The 20,591-nt window shown below is 41.6% G+C and overlaps 2 protein-coding genes across 4 annotated transcripts; one reads left to right on the forward strand and one right to left on the reverse strand.

Annotated features, from left to right (window-relative positions):
• The first annotated feature begins 1,096 nt into the window (after positions 1 to 1,096).
• LOC109907470 (glycosylated lysosomal membrane protein-like) lies at positions 1,097 to 7,404 on the forward strand. Its single transcript, XM_020505443.2, has 6 exons — positions 1,097 to 1,233; positions 3,587 to 3,862; positions 4,205 to 4,399; positions 4,673 to 4,891; positions 5,091 to 5,356; positions 5,575 to 7,404. Exons 1-6 carry the CDS (start codon positions 1,132 to 1,134, stop codon positions 5,771 to 5,773), a joined length of 1,257 nt encoding a protein of 418 aa, XP_020361032.1. The 5' UTR covers positions 1,097 to 1,131; the 3' UTR covers positions 5,774 to 7,404.
• On the reverse strand, positions 7,170 to 19,801 carry LOC109907469 (CREB-regulated transcription coactivator 2). 3 transcript variants are annotated; one of them, XM_020505440.2, is made up of 14 exons: positions 19,540 to 19,801; positions 16,972 to 17,073; positions 15,086 to 15,199; positions 12,529 to 12,590; positions 12,380 to 12,442; positions 12,192 to 12,295; positions 11,968 to 12,041; positions 11,757 to 11,806; positions 11,448 to 11,659; positions 10,899 to 11,350; positions 9,812 to 10,786; positions 8,706 to 8,792; positions 8,412 to 8,568; positions 7,170 to 7,953 (listed from the first exon to the last, which is right to left on the reverse strand). In XM_020505440.2, exons 1-14 carry the CDS (start codon positions 19,711 to 19,713, stop codon positions 7,772 to 7,774), a joined length of 2,808 nt encoding a protein of 935 aa, XP_020361029.1. In that variant the 5' UTR covers positions 19,714 to 19,801; the 3' UTR covers positions 7,170 to 7,771. The 3 variants fall into 3 exon arrangements, with proteins under 3 accessions (XP_020361029.1, XP_020361030.1, XP_020361031.1); XM_020505441.2 differs by having other exon boundaries at positions 7,173 to 7,953; positions 11,968 to 12,026; XM_020505442.2 differs by having other exon boundaries at positions 7,398 to 7,953; positions 9,812 to 10,753.
• Between the last annotated feature and the right edge of the window lie 790 nt (positions 19,802 to 20,591).

Below are 20,591 nucleotides of genomic sequence, written 5' to 3' on the forward strand. Positions count from 1 at the left end.
GACAATCGAGCTAGGGGGTACAATATCACATTACAATTACACAAGGACCTTAAGGGACATGCATATACTTACAATTCTAACAGCTTTTTTGTTAGTAGAGCATTTAAACGTCTTAAAATACAGTTCAATTTCTTTTTGTAGGGTACGAAAATGTGGTTTTCTGTTTGTAAATTTACATTTGTGTATATGAAATTTGGCCAAAAGAATAATGAAATTAATTACATAAAAATGATTCCGCTTATTTCTATTGTATGTAAAGAATCCAAACAGTACATCTCTCCACAATAGTGTAAAATCTTCATAAATGTGTTCAATTATAAACCTACTGATGTCTTGCCACAGTTTTCTTACATGCATACAATGCCAAAAATGATGCACAACTGTTTCTGGGTGGTCATTACAAAAGGAGCAATTTGAGTTGATGTTTTCCTTAAACTTCTTCATATAGTGGTTGGCAGGATAATATTTATGAATAATTTTAAAGGAAATTTCCTTAATTTTGTTAACAAGTAGGTATGTTTGTGGCAACATCCAAACTTTTTTCCAACAGATATTATCAATAAATCCATTCCAATAAGGCATGACATAAGGTATAGATACAACATCCTGCTGAAACAAGGATCGTATCGCTCTGTTGTTGAATGGACCAAAAGAGAAACAAATCTTTCCTACTGATGAGTCAACAGGGTCAATAGAAGGTAGGCTCTGAGGGTCAGCTCTTGACATGTGCCTGAATAACATAGCAACACCTGAGGGAATGGCATCTAAAACAATTGCAAAATCTTTAGGTGTTACAGGGACCTTGTAAAGTGATAAGAATTCTTTATAACTGAGTAAAAAACCCTCTGCATTTACCAGTTGGCTCACCAATAGGATATTATTTCTGAACCAATATTCTAAAAACAGAGAGGTATTTTTATACAATATATCACGATTATTCCATATATAATATCTGTGTGGAGAAAAATTGTGTTTATAAATTAAGGACCATGACAAGAAAACCTGCCGAACAATTGGGTACTTTTTCCACCACTGCTGAACTCGATACTGACGAGTCAGCTGAATACAAATCAGCTGATCAAATAAAGTACTAGGCACGTGATTCCTCCATGTGTATGCCGAAAAAGAAAGATGGCGGCGGAGATTTTGTACACAATCCACGTCTTATTTTTGCTTTCAACGGTTCGGTTGGCGGCGGAGATTATCGCCAATGGTGATAACTACCGTCGGAATGTAAGTTGGGTAGTACATTGTTGTTTACATTTCTGTTGTACAGTGATAAAGTGCTATAAAAGGTTGCTAACGTTAGCTAATCTTTTGCTGACCAGATAAAGTAGTAATAACGTACTGTAACCCGTTAACGTTAGCTAGCTGACGCTATGAGAATTTAGTTAGCAAGGTAACTAACGTTACTGCTAGATAGCAAGTTATACATTTTAGCTAGTTGGTGATTACTAACATTTTGGATTCACGTGTTTGGGTTTATATTTATAGCTCTAGCCATATTGTAATGATGACCAACAATCTATAAAACTGTAATTTACCAGTGGTGTGAAGTACTTAAGATGTTTTTGGGGGTATCTGTACTTTACTATTTAAATTTGACAACTTTTACTTCACTACATTCACAAATAAAATGCTGTATTTTTTTACTCCTTACATTTTCCCTGACACCCAAAAGTACTTGCTACATTTTGAATGCTTAGCAGGACAGAAATTGTCCAATTCATGCAATTATCAAGAGATAATTGCCTGGTCATCCTTACTGCCTCTAATCTGGCGGACTCACTAAAGACACATGCTTAGTTTGTAAATGATGTGTGAGTGTGCCCCTGGCTATCCGTAAATAAAATAAAAACAAGAAAATCGTGCCATCTGGTTTGTTTAATATAAGGAATTTGAAATGATTAATACTTTTACTTTTGATACTTAAGTAGATTTAAAACCAAATACTTTTAGACTTTCACTGAAGTATTTTACTGGATGACTTTTACTTAAGTCATTTTCTATGAAGGTATCTTTACTTTTACTCAAGTATGACAATTGGGTACTTTTTCCACCACTATGACGTGAGGCTACACAATCCCTTCTGGTTGTGGTGGGTGTGATTTTGAACTAGAGACATATGGAAAGTTGTCAGACCCCTTGACTTTTTTCACATTTTGTTACGTTACAGCCGTATTCTAAAATGTATTAGATTTTAATCCAGTTTATCACAGTATCCCATAATGACAAAGCAAAATGTATTTTGTTGTGTGTGCAAATTTATAAAAAATAAGTATTCAGACCCTTTGCTATGAGATTTGAAATTGAGCTCCGGTGCATCCTGTTTCCATTGATCATCTTTGAGATGTTTTGACAACTTGGAGTCCACTTGTGGTCAATTCAATTGATTGGACATGATTTGGAAAGGCGCACACCTGTCTATATAAGTTCCCACAGTTGACAGTGCATGTCGGAGCAAAAACCAAGCCATGAGGTCGAAGGAATTGTCCATAGAGCTCCGAGGCAGGATTGTGTCGAAGCACAGATTTGAGGAAGGGTACCAAAACAATTCTTCAGCTTTGAAGGTCCCCAAAAACACAGTGGACTCCATCATTCTTAAATGGAGGAAGTGTGGAACCACCAAGATTTACTTGACCTGGCTGCCCAGGTGAACTGAGCGATCAGGGGAAAAGGGCCTTAGTCAGGGAGGTGACCAAGAATCCGATGGTCACTCTGACAGCTCCAGAGTTCCTCTGTGGAGATAGGAGAACCTTCCAGAAGGACAACCATCTCTGCAGCTGTCCACCAATCAGGCCTTTATAGTAGAGTGGCCAGGTTGAAGTCACTCCTCAGTAAAAGGCACATAACAGTTTGGAGTTTGCCAAAAGGCACCTAAAGACTCTCAGACCATGAGAAACAAGATTCTCTAGTCTGATGAAACCTAGATTGAAGTCTTTGGCCTGAATGCCAAGAGCCACGTCTGGAGGAAACTTGGCACCATCCCTACAGTGAAACATTGTGGTGGCAGCATCATGCTGTGGGGATGTTTTTCAGTGACAGGGTAGGGACTGGGAGACTAGTCAGGATCAAGGGAAAGATGAACGGAGCAAAGTACAGAGATCCTTGAGAAAAACCTGCTCCAGAGCACTCAGGATGGCCTAGGAACAGTGGGTTAACTGCCTTGTTCAGGGGAGAACGACAGATTTTTACCTTGTCAGCTCAGGGATACTCTAGCAACCTTTTGGTTACTGGCCCAACGCTCTAAAAACGAGGGTACCTGCCGTCCCAGTTGCTGAGATAGCTAAATCAAATAGTGCTGAAACAAATATAAACCAAACACTACTCTGTGCTGGCAATCCAGCCATGTCAAATATGAATAAATATTGATTAGGAACGATCTCATTTGAGACCTGCTTTTTTTGACCAAGTCAGGAGCAATCAATATGTTTTTAGTGTTGTTGGCATGAGCAGGACTCTGTGTAAATCTGTTATTGATTCATGAATCACCTCTGTTTACAATTTCAGTTTGCTTGTATGATTCTCACCTGTGTCGCTATAGAAAAATGAGAAAACATACTCTGTTTCACTGACCTCTTCCCAGGTATCCCTGGAGCTGAACCCTGGTCTGAACTCCTTGCTGACACTGCTGCCCCCTGGTGTTGGCTTGCTCCATGTGCGGGCGCTCGGCAAAAACAACACACTGCATTACCTCCTCTGCAGCCAGGGGGCGCCCGCGTTACTACTCGTGCACACAAGCTCCATTTCATCCAAGGTGGAGGTAGACTGGCCTGCATTCCTTATGCAAAATACCACAGGCAGCCTGAAAGTGACTCCAGAGAGCAGTGTTCTGTACAGCAACGCACTCGTCTTTACCAGGGTGAGTCACAAGTAGTTCTAAATGGATGGTCATCGTTTTCATAAGTGTCAGTTGAGGTGATATTCTGGTGGCTGATACAGGTCACATGACTGTATTTCATCCAAATGCATAAAACAAAGACGAGGTGCTAGGTTTTGAACCATAATCCAGGTTATGGAAAGTAATCATTTGCATGGTCAAATTCTAGCTCTAGACATTTCTTGTAGATCATAAATGTTTGGATGGTTGTTAGCAATATGGTAATAGCTCTAACAAACACCTTGGTTTTAAAAACGGGTTGATTTCAGACTGGGCAGCCATACGTAACCCCTTCACTAAACCAACTAATTTGTCTGTCATCAGCTGTGGGAGTATGACGATGTCAATGACACAGCTGACCCTGAGCACCTACCCCCCTCCAGCTTTTTCCAGCCCTACGAGCTGCAGAATTTCACCTGGGGCGACCTGAACAAGACATTGGAACCCACAGGCCACACCGCCCTGCTTTGTGGAAGAGACGCCAGCGAGAGCTTCAGCAATGGCTCGCTCTGTCTGAAGGTAGGTGGAACTGGATCATCTAAAGCCTGCATGATGAAATTAGACATTTCATCATGAGAGATTCAGACCGTTGTCTGGATCCACTCAAGAGATCGCATGGGACATGGTCTCATCTCTACATTACACCACTTTTAAAGTTCTGAAAATGTCTGACAAACTTAGATTTTATGATTTTAAACTTACTGAAGTGAAGTGAGTACTACTGATCAGGCAGATTGTACATTTTATTGCATGTTAGCTAGCCTGTATTCAACCATTATTTTCCTAACGTAGTTCTCAGCCTTTGATGTTGAGGGGCGTGACCAAGGCTGGCCCAGTCTCCTCCACAACGCTAACTCCTCCCAGCTGAGGGTGGGGCTGGACGGCGTGGCCCCGAGGTCCAATCGCTCCCGCTTTTCCCTAGAGCTACAGGCCGTAGGAGACACCCAGCCCATGAGCAGAGTGGACATGCTCCGGTCAATAGATGACGAATACACACCCTCCATATTCAAGGTAATGTTTGTGTGTGTTTATAGACATGCAGTTATACTGTAGTAAATGTTACTGAGTAACAGAGTGTTTAGATGTTTATATTTCAACATATTTTGTGTGGTTGATCATTTATGGTTGATTCACTGTTCTAAACCTTCTCTCTGAGACTGTCACTAAAGCTGTCAGATTCTACAGTGATCTTGTGTTTCCTCTCCCTTAGGTATCTCAGTGGGTGTCCTCTCCAGTCAACTCCACCTCCCCTGTTCTTGGCTACGCCCAATGGAAGCCCGTGGCCTACCGCAGGCCGTCGCCTGTCTTTGAGGATGCCACTCCCTGCCGGCACTCAACGCCTGTCCCTGTAGCCCAGCTTCCCCCCTCCGGCCTGGTGCGGTCTTATTTTGGAGGGGAGCACCAGACCACCGGGCTCAACATGACCTTCAGTATCACTGGAGACCCATTCTACAACACCACCAACTACCTTAGCTGGTAGGTAACTGTTTACATCCTATTGGTTCATATGTTGCATTTTAGCAAATTGAAATGAATTATAGAGTAAATTGCAGTTTATAGCCCCACTGTTAACCAATCATCTCACACCACCACCAACTACCTGAAATTATAATGAAATTGTCATCACTGATGATATTCTTCCTTCTCTTGCTTTTTCTGTCTTATTGCCTAACCTTTTCTTCTTCCTAATTCAGGACTGTGTTGGTGGGACTGGGCTCTCCTCCTGTGGACTTGTTTTCTCCTCTGGTTCTGGTCATCATGGTGTTGGGGCTGGGCACTCCCATGCTGATCATCCTGCTGGGCGGAGTGTGTGTGTGTGTCCGCAAGAACAGGCCCCAAACGCAGGTTTACGAGCCAATCCAGGCCAAGCCAGGATATGTGTCCCACCTTTAACCATTTTCTAGCCAATGAACAGAGACACCTCTGGGCACAGTTTTTCAAAAGTTATCTATCTGGATTTACCCTATCGGATACGATTAAATGCATAGAGAAAGTGTCCGGCGGGTGTCAATCTTTTTTTAAATGAGGTGCACTCATACATGTGGAATACACCACTTGCACGGAGCTCTGTCTAATACGGCCATCCATTGTTGGCACAATCAACCAATAAGTCTTTGACAGAAACTCATTTCTAACCACTGGCATAATTTGGGAATGGGCTGAATCATCCTGTGGACGAGAGCCAATTAATGAGTGCGTTTATTTGTGCTTGTGAATGCCAAAGGCTCCCATCTCAACCCTAACATTCCATGTGAGCATTTTTATAGGGCAAATTGTAAAAAGGCTTCTTACTGTAGTTGTACTTTGTTATTATAATTTTTTTAAACTCATGATTAAGTACACACTTTCAGTTCTGTGTAAAACAGTATATTATCTTATCATTGTTGCTCAACAAACAGTACACGATGATATGTTACACTGAAGCTGTCTGTTTGGCACTGCCAAGATAGGAAATACTGACCTGACTTGGGTCCTACACTGTCTAATGATCGACTCACGCACATATAAATATCTGACGACATTAGAGGAGTCAGAAGGGAGCAGGATTTTTTTTCCTCAAACACTGATCTGAGGTCAGTTTCTATTGTAATGGTTTAATAATTGGTGAAGATAAGCTAATCCTGGATCTGCACCTGAAGGAGACCCACACCTGGAGCAGTGAGAGGAAAATAAATCTCAGGGAAGAACCTTTTAGAAACTAGGTTTGTTGCTTTCTTTCCCAACCCCCTGGATGTTAGTTATTTTTTGGGGAAATGGAAGCATAGTTTGGGTCCATGTGCTCTTCAAAGTAAACTGAAATGTGATCATTCTAAAATATGTTTTAGGCTTGTTTTAAATTCTTGATTAATGTTTATTTGAGCTTCAATGTGTCAGCTAAATTAAGTTAGAAATCGGTATGGGATTAGAAAATGTTTTGTATCATCTTGTAATTAATGTTACTTTGACACCCAGTGTTGATTGTTGCCACACAAAAGAAAATGGTCAAACTTCTCCTTTCGAATGAATTTAAAACATGCTTCATAATCAGGTTGTAATCACAGAGTAAATTACCTTGTGGAGTTTTTACCTGTGTTTTTCAATTAGGCAACAATATGTTACCTTAATTTCAGAGCTAAACGCAAAATGTAATGCATGAACACCAGTACCTGAAATATTATTATGCAATCTAATACACAGGTCATGTTCATTTTTATTTTGAGGAGACTTTACCTTTAAATTAACTGAATGGTAATGTATTGTCTCAATCCATACAATTGTCTTTTTTTTAAAGAAGAAATGGATAGGCAAGTTATTTACTGCTCATTTATTTTCTTTGTTAAACAATGTCTGGTACAGAAATGTCAACATGTTTTAAAAAAGCAACAAGGACCTCTAAATATAACTGGTTTCTTGGCCACGTTTTATATACACAATATTGTTTTAGATTATATATATATTTTCCATCTCTATAAGAGATGGGGAAAAGGCAGGCTGTTAGAATGTACATAATTGTATTACAAAATATATTTTTTCTTTACAAACTACACATCTGTTTTCATTATTCAACTACATTAACACTAAGACGCAGATGATGCCAGCTCTTGGCTGCATTTTTCCATTGCAGGCAAGCATTAAATTACAACTAAGAAAAAGTGCAGGCAGCTAACCAGTCATGTGAGGCAGTCAATGTCCAGTGACATGCTTTTCAAATCCCATGACATTGGACCTGTCCAATCACATGAGGATGCTGTAAGAAATACCATGTCCAATCAAATTATGTCCAGCAGTGAGAGATCCTGAAACGCATAGTTGGCTGTAGTTTATCTACAACTGACATTGCTGCCATCAGAGGATACCAAGAACGCCATCTTAGTTGAAAATAGTGTTCCTGGATGCATCCAATTCCCCAGGTCACCTAAGTATGTTAGAGCAGTGTCCTTTCACAGAGTCCTCGACCATGTCTCCATCTGCCAGCTTGTTAAGCTCCTCCAGGTCTAGGGGATCGATCTGAAGGGGGTTATCCATGGCAAATGGGTCTGCATCAAATCCCAGCATGGGCAGAACTCCAGAGAAATCCTCAAAAGCTGTTTTGTCTATTAAGTGGGAAACAAAGATAAAGTGGATAAGAGAGAAAGATTATGACCGGGATTAAATCCCGAATGCGGGTTACAGGCATTGTGGCTTTTAAAGGTAATGCTCCCGTACGCGGAGTTCCCATTCACGGTAAATGCTGCACATGTCGGCTCAATCGGAAATTGCCTTTAAAAGCCGCAATGCCTGTAACCCGCAATCTGATTTAATCCCGCCCAAAGTTTTAAAATAGACAAGATAAGCTTTATAAAAGGTTAAAATCACGGTGGCAATAAATATAAAAAAGAAAGTGTATGATTCAATTGCCAGGTCCAACATTTCAGGAAATGGACTTGTAACTGTCTGGATGAAACAATACCCTGTGTAAATTGAAAATAAGGTAACACTTCCCCCAAATGTTAACTATTTAACTGCAGCAAGTGATTAAAAAGTATAAGAGGGGGGAAGGAGTGGGTCCTACCTGTCATAAGGATGTTATGACAGTCCACACTGCTTTGGTTCTGGCAGTGGACGGACATCTGAGGTACTTGGATCCCACAGTAAACCCCTCCATCTTTCCCAACCACAGATTGAGGCCCAGAATCTCCCCAGAGAGGCTCCTTACTGAGTTGTCCCAGCTGGGCAGAGTTGTGGACAACCAACAAAGATTAGAGACCGTTAGATTAAAAGTATGGACACTGAATGAATCGACAGGTAAAATAGAGTTGTCCTTTCAATACGGTTAGATTATTTACAGTTTTAGGTCTTAGGTTACCTGCTGGGAAAGCGCCTGAGTCTGGCTGGGTGTGAGGTGTAGGCCCATGTAGGACTCATTCTGGAAATGATCCAGTATGGAAGAGTCCTAAGAAAGCAGAAAGGGGGCGAGTGAACCATTAATAGGGCTGCACATTGAATTTCAATATTGACATGTGCAATACCCATATTGCAAGAGATCGATATCGCATGCAATACATCCATTTTGATAGTTGACTTGTTTTTTCTATCTTGCGGCTGCTTCCCTCACACAACAAGCCCGCACCCTGTCACTCTAGCAGTACAGTTCCCCAGTTAGATTCACTATACAGATTTGAGCCAGTTTGCTACAGTAGGAGAATAATCCTGCAGCAACAGGACATTTGAATTATTATGTGGATTATAATTAATGGACATGTTTGTAGGGGTTGATACATTTATGGTAAGGGAAAATCAAGTCTGAAATTTCAAAGTGGAAATTACAAACTTCAAATGCCTTTTTAAACCTAAAATACAATACAAGTTTTACAGGTACGTTCTCCTGCAACAGGGTTATCAAATTAAGATCCTACATCTATGTTTGCCTGCAGTTATGTTAGGTCAAATGCATTCAACTGATTGTTCCAAACAAGAACGATGCTGTTTTCCACTTCTTCTACATTCTATTCCAACACCAAAGTGTTTTGATCTATATCGCACATCAAACCGCAAAATTTGATTAAAAAATAGCAAATCCATTTTTTGCCCATATTGTGTGGCCCTACATTACCATCCCTTACTGATAGACCAAACATCAACACCTAAACTGACCATAAACATAGCCTAAACTGACCCTAAACATAGCCTACACTGACCCTAAACATAGCCTAAACTGACCCTAAACATAGCCTAAACTGACCCTAAACATAGCCTAAACTGACCCTAAACATAGCCTAAACTGACCCTAAACATAGCCTAAACTGACCCTAAACATAGCCTACACTGACCCTAAACATAGCCTAAACTGACCCTAAACATAGCCTACATCACAGACAAAACAAAGAGGCTGATAAAAGTGCAAAATGTACACGGACACAAAGTCAAAATATACAAACTCAAACTAGTGAAAACAGATGGGGTTATTCTCACATTGTAGAGGTCCGGACTGTTGTCCATGAAGGAGTTCATCTGTGAGGAGAGTTTGGTCGACTGAATCTGGTCCTTCTGACCTTGCACCTTTTGATGTGCCCAGCTCCTTCCCTGGACTTGGGTCTGATGCTTACGAGTCATCTGCATCGTTGGTACTTTTTGTGGGTTTGACATGTTCTGCCCACTCAAGTTGAGGCTCTGAGATGGCGGGTATGCACACTGGAGATGCCACTGATGTTGCTGCTGTTGCTGCTGCTGGTTGCCATTTTGCCGCTGCTGCTGTTGGTATGGTTGAAACTGCTGTTGCTGCTGTAGCACCTCATCTTGTCGAAGTGCTCGGTGTTGCTGAGGTTGTCTTTGGCATGCTTGTTGTTGATACTGTTGCTGGTGTGGGTGTTGCGGGTGCAGCTGGTATTGTTGCCTTTGCTTCTCTTGCTGTTGCTGTGGGAGGTTTTGGTACACTTGTTTCTGTTGTTGCTGGTGCTCTTGTTGTCGTTGATGCTGTTCCTTTTGTAATTGATGTAAGTGTTGTTGCTGTAAGTTCTCACACTGGTTTGACCCACTTTGACGTTGCTGTTTTGTGTCCAGGTCCTGACCTTCTGTCTGGACATGCTGGATCTGGCATTGATATACTTGATTTGGGTGTTGGTACTGTTGTTGATGGTGATATTCCACTCGTTGGAGATTGTGTGTCTGTGGGAGCTGTTGCTGTGGGTGTTGTTGAGGATGTTGTTGTTGCTGCTGCTGCTGATGTACACCTCGTTGTAGATCCCTGGATTTCTCGTGGGGTGGTGGCGTTTTCTGCGGTTCCTGCCTGGGTTGCTGCTGCCCCTCTGTCAGAGAATGCTGCCGCTGTGGCAGGCCTCTATGCATGGGCTGCTGAGCTGCTGGAGTACCCTCGTGTTGAGGTTGGCAGTGACGATACCCTGGTGGCCTTGATTCCTGTGGTAATTGGTTGGTGTTCAGGAGAACTCCCTTGGAATTTAAATAAGAGCAATACATCAAACTGTCTTAATATGGAATTATATGAAATAATCGTATTAACGAAAACAATGATGTCACTTAAATTCCAGTTTTCTGGAGATACCTGAGTTATAGAAGATAACTTTGGAGACCCAACCGGTGAAAACTGTTTAGATTGGAGCCAGCGAGACTCTCCACCAGTGGGAACGACCAGTGGGCTGAGGGGAGTCCGCCTCCTTGACGGCGGCACCTGAGTCTGGCTCGTTGGACGTGGGGAGCAGGATAGCGAAGAGGAGGAGCAAGAGCGGGATCCACCAATCCCACTGCTGTAGCTACAGTGGCTAGTTGTGGATTGCAGGGATAGGCCGCTTAGGGAAGAACTGCTGAGGAAGGACTGGAGGGATTGGTTGCTAGGGGATGACTGCAGGGAAGTGTTGCTGAGTGAGAAGTTCAAGGAGGTGGAGCTCAGAGAGCTGGAAAGGGAGTGGCTGCTGAGAGAGGATTGGATATTGGGGATGCTGTGGGAGGACTGGAGCAATGGGTTACTGTATGAGCCTTGGAGAGACAACGACAAACCTGAGAATACAGAATAAATGGACACCATCATCACCATGTGAACATACCTCAACTGGCACCGACATACAGTAAGAACTTAGCACACAGACAAACACACCTGGCAAGGGAAATTCATGGTCCCTGGCTCCAAGGTGAGAGGGAGTTCCAGGTAGGTGGCCAGTGCTGCAGGCTGTGGGTTTGTCTGGGTCCACACCTACTGGCTGTGGGGAGGGGAGGTGCAGGCTGGAGAGGTCGGGCAAGGAGCCACTCACATTGAGAGCGGACGGGACGTTGAGAGCACTGAACTGCTGATCTGGTGAGGTCAGGATGCTGGGGAAAACCACAAGAGGGAAAGATGGGAGGTTCAGCTAGGGCCCAGGGGTTGACTTTCCTTTTGACCATATTCATTTGGAAAAGCAGAACTTACTTTACACCAGGGAATTTACGTGATTTGATTCCAGTAGGAAGTGCAGGACACTAGGATGAGAAACAATTAGCAAGGAAACATCAGCTACATCAATGGGGAAAATAGTCACGCATCTGCTAGACTCAACAGAGAAATATCGCACCCGTTCGTTCGCATAGGAAATATGAAGCATTGTGGATGGTTACATTGGCAGGAAAAAGGAGAATAATACCTTCTTGGTATTTCTTAATGGTTTTCCCTCTTCTAGGACATTCTCCTCAATCGGAGGCACTGGATATGGAAAGACTTGAGTTGACAAAGAGGAAACCATCAAATTGGATTAACGCATGGCATAGAAAATAAAGGCATTCGCTATAATTAACTAAGGACTAACGCAAGAACACTGAACACAATGCTATGACTATTTCAATATGACCGGAGGCATTGTGGACTTACCACCACGTCTGTTCCGTGAGGATAAAGCCTGCTGGTTGGGGCTCAAATGGTCCCCTGTGTGGGTGTTCCTCACACTGGTGTGCAGGGCCGAGTCTGAGTTAGTTCTGGGGAGGAGAGCACACATCTTAAGAGGGGAAAGCAAAGAGCGTAGAAGAACAGCAGAGAAACACCATGGATACATTGCTCACCTATTAAGTGCTGTGATGGGAAGGTGCATCTGTTGGCTTTTGTCCACTGTGCTTGACCAGTTCCTTTTCGTGTGACAGAATCAGAGTCAAAATATGTATTAAGACATTTATTACGAAGTGAACAAAATATATCAGTTTGGATCCGTTACCTTCTCCAGCTGGGCTCGGGTGGTGGAGACAGATGAACTGAGCGGTAGGGAGAGTTGTCAGTCTGTGACGGAGTGTTAAGGCTACACACAGTGTCCTTAGAAAAACCTAGGCATAGACCTACTGTTGGCAAACAATGGTACGAAAAGTTGACAGGGCATTGTCTGCACTGTGCGGTGTGCATGATTAATCCCCTCCATCGGTTTCTTAAGTGGGTCAACTTTTAACCTCTTAGAAAAAAAGGTGCTATCTAGAACCGAAAAGGGTTCTTTCGGCTGTCCCCATAGGAGAACCCTTTGAATAACCCTTTTTGGTTCCAGGTGGAACCCTTTTTCCACAGAGAGTTCTACATGGAACCCAAAAAGGGTTCTACCTACAACCCAAAAGGGAACCAAAATGGGGAGAGCCGAAGAACAGTAGTGTGGCATTTGACCCCAGCCCGCTTTTACACACAATAGATGTTTGGTCATCTTGCAATAGGCAGGAAGTAGTCTACCGTGGATTTAAGGCTAGTTCACCCCTTTATTGCAATATATTTATTGCTTTACATCCACTTTTATGGTCGTCCTCCAGTGCTTGACTTGGGCAGGAGCTCACCGGAGCTGAGTACTGGCACCAACATTTTACTACTGTTTTACCTTTATTTAACTAGGCAAGTCAGTTAAGAACAAATTCTTATTTTCAATGACGGCCTTGGAACAGTGGGTTAACTGCCTGTTCAGGGGCAGAACGACAGATTTGTACCTTGTCAGCTTGGGGGTTTGAACTTGCAACCTTCCGGTTACTAGTCCAACGCTCTAACCACTAGGCTACGCTGCCGCCCCTGTTTGAGCTCCTGTTCCTCTTCTAGAATATTAGCTCAAAAGTATTGTGGAGCTCCTGCATCTAAATGTAAACAGTGCTGGCACCCAAAATGAGCACAGGCCCCTATTTTAGTCCATGTCAAGCACTGTCGTCCATGCACTTCAGATATCTGGAGTGCATGGAGGACGAGCATCATTTCTGTGTGCTTACTTTACTAGAGTAGCAAATGGCTAACGTTAGCATTGGCCATTAGAAAACCTTGCCCTAATAGCTTCTGTTTGTGCTTTAGCCAACTATGAATCACAGCCAGTCCTATGTTAGTGTTCACCAATCTTTTATTAGTCAAGATCACTTTCTAAGTCAAAATGCAAGCCGAGATCTACCGCTCAGATTTTAAAAAATAAATAAAAAATGTAAAAAATAAATAAAAACATGACTTAAAAAACATAAGCCTATACAACATTAACCCATTGAAAACAGTACTGTAGCAATGAGGTTTGTGCAGTAGGCTATAGGCCCAATACCTTATCACTGCATATTGGTGACGCTTGAATTGCCCTGCCAATGTTGTCCTTCTCAGACCCTTTTGAAGTTATATTTAAAATAAATGGTATATAAAGGAATATGATCACACTGGTAATATATCACTTAATGTATTACTTGTGAAAAACATTTTTTTTACAGGACTGAAGGCCTGCATCTGATGCTCAGTCTGAGGGGAGGTATTGGTATTTGGTATTTTATTAGGATCCCCATTAGCTGTTGCAAAAGCAGCAGCTACTCTTCCTGGGATCCACACAAAACATGAAACATAATACAGAATGACACAATACAGAACATCATTAGACAAGAACAGCTCAAGGACAGAACTATATACATTTTTTAAAAGGCACATGTAGCCTACATATCAATGTATACACACAAACTATCTAGGTCAAATAGGGGACTCACCGTCCCTTCTCTCTCCCTCCGCTGAGAAAAGGGACACAGTCCTCCAGCTGATGGCGAAACTTAAGTCGAACTGCATTACTTCTGCCTCGTGCACCAATTCATGTTGTTAGTCCTATGACCAGAGAAAGTGAAATATTCCTCGATAATAAAAAAGACACAAGCCTGCAAATAATAACGCAATTTTATCGAAACAAACATTTTATGGCTTATTAAACTTTTGAACAAAGTGTTTACAGTGCTGAATAACAACTTAAACATGAACTTACTCATGAAAACAGCAGCTCTTTGCTATATTCATTGAGTCTCTCTCTAGCCATGGTTTTAAAAGCTTTGAAATTTCACATGATCAACTTCGCTGTGCGTTTGAGGCTTCTTTTTACAGTCTATGGCACAAGGAAACTTTTGGGACACAGTGATCTGAGCTATCTGATTGGCCTATAGGTGCACTTGATTTGCTATCTACTATGCAGGCTGGGCCGGCCGGGTAGGCGGAGTTCTACCTTCATAGATATGAAATGGTTCAAAATGGGAACACCTTGCCTTCCCGGCGCTAGGGCTGCTGAATCAAGTGCACCTACCGTCAACAGCACGAAACAAATACGAAAATAGGAACGCAAGGCTTTATCGTTGTTTTTTTAATGAAATGTTTGGTGATTGACTAGGACTGGCTGGACCGGTTGGTGACCACTGTCCTATAGGATCAACTAAGCAATACAGACATTGTTACACTAGCAGTGACCTCACTTCACTTTGTCACTTTAAGTGACCCGTCACTGCCTGCCCTTGACTGAGGATAAAGGATACATGTCTCCTGTTTGGCCTGACTGGGAAACTGAGCCGCCCCTCTCCTTGTGTCCGCTCTGCCATTGGGTGAAGTCTTATGGGGCAGCCATTGTCTGGACTACAGGGGAGCTGAACCTAACAGTCAGACAGATCAAGGGTTCATTTGACTTTCAGTAGCCTACAGTTGAAGTCGGAAGTTTACATACACTTAGGTTGGAGTCATTAAAACTAATTTTTCAACCACTCCACAAATTTCGTGTTAACAAACTATAGTTTTGGCATGTCGGTTAGGACATCTACTTTGTGCATGACACAAGTAATTTGTCCAACAATTGTTTATGCAGACAGATTATTTCACTTATAATTCACTGTATCACAATTCCAGTGGGTCAGAAGTTTATATACATTAAGTTGACTGTGCCTTTAAACAGCTAGGAAAATTCCAGAAAATTATGTCATGAATTTAAAAGCTTCTGATAGGCTAATTGACATAATTTGAGTCAATTGGAGGTGTACCTGTGGATCTATTTCAAGGCCTACCTTCAAACTCAATGCCTCTCTGCTTGACAACATGGGAAAATCAAAAGAAATCAGCCAAGACCTCAGAAAAAAAATGGTATACCTCCACAAGTCTGGTTCATCCTTGGGAGCAATTCCCAAACACCTGAAGGTACCACGTTCATCTTTACAAACAATAGTATGCAAGTATAAACACGATGGGACCACACAACCATCATACCCCTCAGGAGGGATACACGTTCTGTCTCCTAGAGATGAATGTACTTTGGTGCGGAAAGTGCAAATCAATCCCAGAACAACAGCAAAGGACCTTGTGAAGATGCTGGAGAAGATAAGTGCAAAAGTATCTATATCCACAGTAAAAACGAGTCCTATATCGACATAACCTGAAAGGCCACTCAGCAAGGAAGAAGGCACTGCTCCAAAACCGCCATAAAAAAGCCAGACTACGGTTTGCAACTTCACATGGCGACAAAGATGGTACTTTTTTGAGAAATGTCCTCTGGTCTGATGAAACAAAAAAAGAACTGTTTGGCCATAATGACCATTGCTATGTTTGGAGGAAAAAGGGGGAGGCTTGCAAGCAGAAGAACACCATCCCAACCGTGAAGTACGGGGGTGGCAGCATCATGTTGTGGGGGTGCTTTGCTGCAGGAGGGACTGGTGTTCTTCACAAAATAGATGGCATCATGAGAAAGGAAAATTATGTCGATATATTGAAGCAACATCTCAAGACATCAGTCAGGAAGTTAAAGCTTGATCCCAAATGGGTCTTCCAAATGGACAATGACCCCAAACATGCTTCCAAAGTTGTGGCAAAATGGCTTAAGGACAACAAAGTCAAGGTAATGGAGTGGCCATCACAAAGCCCTGACCTCCATCCTATAGAAAATTTGTGGGCAGAACTGAAAAAGCATGTGCGAGGTTTGAGGCCTACAAACCTGACTCAGTTACACCCAACTTATTGTGGGAAGCTTGTGGAAGGCGACCCAAAAAGTTTGACCCAAGTTATACAATTTAAAGGCAATGCTGCTAAATACTAATTGGGTGTATGTAAACTTCTGACCCACTGGGAATGTGATGAAATAAATAAAAGCTGAAATAAATCATTCTCTCTACTATTATTCTGACATTTCACAGTCTTAAAATAAAGTGGTGATCCTAACTGACCTAAGACAGATCATTTTTACTAGGATTAAATGTCAGGAATTGTGAAAAACTGAGTTTAAATGTATTTGGCTAAGGTGTATGTAAACTTCCCGACTTCAACTGTACATCATATAACCATTGCTATAGCCTACATGTACGTAAATAGGCTAATAAATAGACAAATGGTTGTAAATAGTAAGTCATGTAGTTAAAAGTCATATGTTAGGAATAACTCTCACCTGTCCATCTGAGGTGCTTCTCCCAATCTGGTTGACATTGGGAAGGGAGCCTCCGTAATAGGTGCCAAAGCTTCTGGCCTGCCTCGCTCTCTGGACCTGAATCTGAGACCCGGAAAGAGTTGGGCGATTGAAGGAGGAGTGAATAAAGACAACAACTAGTTTCATTTGGTTAATTACCAGAAAAAGCTAATGGCATTTACAGTCAATGTTATAATAGTCTCACTTGTATAATGGAATTACTGGTAATTGTAAAACTGAGACAAAGTATATTCCGTATATAGTGACACTATAAGAGTGAGTCAAGGTTACTGTTGGCTCAGTCTCGGAAAGAATACCCCCTAACTGCCAACCCTTGGCATGAACATGGAAATCAGATACTACAGGAGAAATACCCTGGCATACTTCAAAAGCCAATGTGTAATAAACCATAAGTGTAGCTGACTACCGTCTCCTATTTCTATTTTAAGGATAGTGTTGCATGGTGGTTAGGTAACATGTTGAATTAGGGTATTAATGATATGTAAAGTGTAGGCTATGCAAGAGGTCAAAGATCTACATTAAAACAAGTGCCATGAAGTCTAGGCTCCTCCATTTCAAGCCAGAGCAGTGGGCTGCAACTCATTGCACCTGACACCCAGCCTGGTCTCATTGACTAAACGTAACATAGTAAATGTATATCCAGGACACTCAAATTTGTATGATATGTTTTTCCATTTGGTATGGTTACATAAGACAGATGGTTACTTAAGGAAAAAACAAAACTAGGGTGGAACCCGAATATCTAGCAACCCAAAGCTTACGTGTTTTAATCTCATCACGGACAACTTTAGCATTTGAGCTAATTAGCAACTTTTCAGCTACTTACTTACTTTTATCCAAAAACTTTCCTTATCCCAGGATACTTCAACTTGTGACTAAAAGGAGCATTCAGTTGCTGTGTAAATCTGATACATTTTTTGATGGGACAAACAAACAATAGGCTTACGTTTTTGCATGAATCGCTTACGCTTTCGGCATGGTTCACCTTCATCGGACACTCTGATGAAGGCAATTCATGCCAAAACGTAGGCCTATTGTTTGTTTGTCCCGTCAATAAATTGATCCGGTTTATGCAGCAACAGAGTGCTCTTTATTCTCCCATAGGGTAAGGGATGTTTTTTGCATTTTCAAGTCCTTCAGTCAAGCACCTGATCCCCCCCCCCCCCTTTTTTCATTTAAGCTGTGCTGAAGCGCATTTGGGTATACCTTTTTACCATTGTTCGTTTTATCTACTTTGCAACTACTTAGCATGTTAGCTAACCCTTCCCCTGACACTAACCTTAACCCTTTTAGCTAACACTAATCTTAACCCTTTTATCTAACCCTAACCCCTAGCCTAGCTAATGTTACCCAGCTAGCTAACGTTTGCCACCTAGCCTGAATTTGTAACATATCATACGTTTCCCAAATTCGTAACATATTGTAGGTTTTGCAAATTCATAACATATTGTACGTTTTGCAAATTCGTAACATATACCAACTGTAATTTGTATCATGTCATACGAAATAGGTGATGGACATCCACAAATTAATACATTCTCATACGAAACGCAACATATCATACTAATGGAGTGTCCCAGATTTACATACAGAATAATACAAAATGCTCTGAGACCAGGTTGTGACACCAGAGGCTTATTCAATAGGATTCTGCATTGTGTTCACAACATTGAAGATTGAGGTGCAATGTAGCCCAGCTATAACATGGACAGTGCGCTCTATAACGCAGAATAGGGGAACGAAAACTTGCGCACTTTACACATACGTCTACCATGTTTCAAACATATATTTATTACACCCCTGACTCAAAAAAAAGCTGGAGTCAAATTCACAGAAGGCAATTAGATTCCAAAACGATAACATAAAGTATCATATTATCCACTACTTAATACACTCACTGAACTCTGAGGTTGTAGCACTCCAACTGTGTACTTGGACAATGACACACACTCCCATAGAAATAGAATAGTAATTATATTTAATATTGACACAATAACAAATCAGCACACTCCTAGCCTAATAGACACCCCCATGAATAGCAACGTGAGGACATAGCCCATAACTCTTAACATATTTACATTGTTCAAATCTACTATGCAGGCTACCCCAAGATTGCAATTTGTAATTCTTGCCTTGGAGATTGTGGGAAGCCTGCAATCCATGCAGCTCTATGGCAAATCAACAGGTGTTATAAGCATGCAATAAATGTGGTATAAGTATATATAAAGCATGTATTATGTTTAAAGATTACAGTTAGAGTGTTTTGAAGTTAAATTATATCGACACTTTGGATTAAACTGAGATTTGTCAACCAGGGTATAGACTATTTGCGGTGATAGTCTCTATATTGCAAAATCGAGCGCGCTGCTTAATATGGCCTGGAATGTATTGCGTCTCTGAAAAGTAAAAACAAAGTCCTCTGACTGTCTGGTGGTCAACATCACTGACGCTTGATTTTTTTTTCTCACGGCTTTGTGGTTACTCAAGTTTTATCAACACAAAGCGCGTAGGCCTGTACTCTTGACTCACCCTGGTGGAAGTGATGTCCATCATAACCTCCTGGAAGGCTGCGGTGTCCTCAGCTTGCCGCTGGGTGAGGAGTGCTATCTTCTCGCTAAACTTTCGCGGATTGCAGGACCCAGAACTAGAGCCTGGCCCCTGGCCTACCCCGCAGCCCCCGTTGCCTGTACCTGCCATAAACATAATGGATCACAATTAGTGTACAATTAACTTGACACAAGCCCCCAGAGAACAAGTTGCAAGCCGAGAAGGACGACTTTATTCACGTCATTTCGAAGCGCTTTGTGGGATATGTTGTTCTTTAATAGAAGCGGGAGGGGTGTAAACCACAAAATTAAACTACAAGACCCATGCTTAGTTTTTTCATCACAGACAAAAACAACTTTGTTGATATGGGATATGTGGTTTTGAGTGTTGTGTCCCATGACATTGTGACGACGTTGTAATTACATTGTTGTTACATAGTGCCTGTTTATAGTTTCTTACAGGTTAACTATGGCTAATTTATTATATATTTATATATCAACCACACCATAGAACAATTGTCCTTTTTTTTAATCACTTAGTCCTCTCTTTTGAGAGTTTATTTCCAAATCATTGGCCACAACCAACCTGGTATAATTGTATTATAGAATCTAGTATATACCATTGTTTCTACCATTATAGTTATATATTATATCTACCATTATAGTATCTACCATTGTTTATGAATAGACACCGCCATGGTCTACCAGTATATAACATTATTGGAGACACAGTGGACCTGTATTTCCAATAATCTGCTGTACCTGCTTATGTATCACCCTTACAAAAAAAGATGGCAGTTTTGAAACTTCAGTTAAAAGTGCAGTAACTGCTGTCAACTGTGGTATGTTGGACGCAGTAATTTCAGAATAACTGCAGTTGAACAGCAGTTATGCTGCACTGTAACTGCAGACACACTGCAAAATTAATGCAGTAAAAAAAAACGGTTCTTTTGGAAGCAGTATTTGAAGCATACTGCAGTTACACTGCACTCTCAATACAGTTATACTACAGTGTACTGCAGTTATACTGCACCC

Source organism: Oncorhynchus kisutch, linkage group LG17 (assembly GCF_002021735.2).
Source record: "Oncorhynchus kisutch isolate 150728-3 linkage group LG17, Okis_V2, whole genome shotgun sequence".
Classification (NCBI taxonomy): domain Eukaryota; kingdom Metazoa; phylum Chordata; class Actinopteri; order Salmoniformes; family Salmonidae; genus Oncorhynchus; species Oncorhynchus kisutch.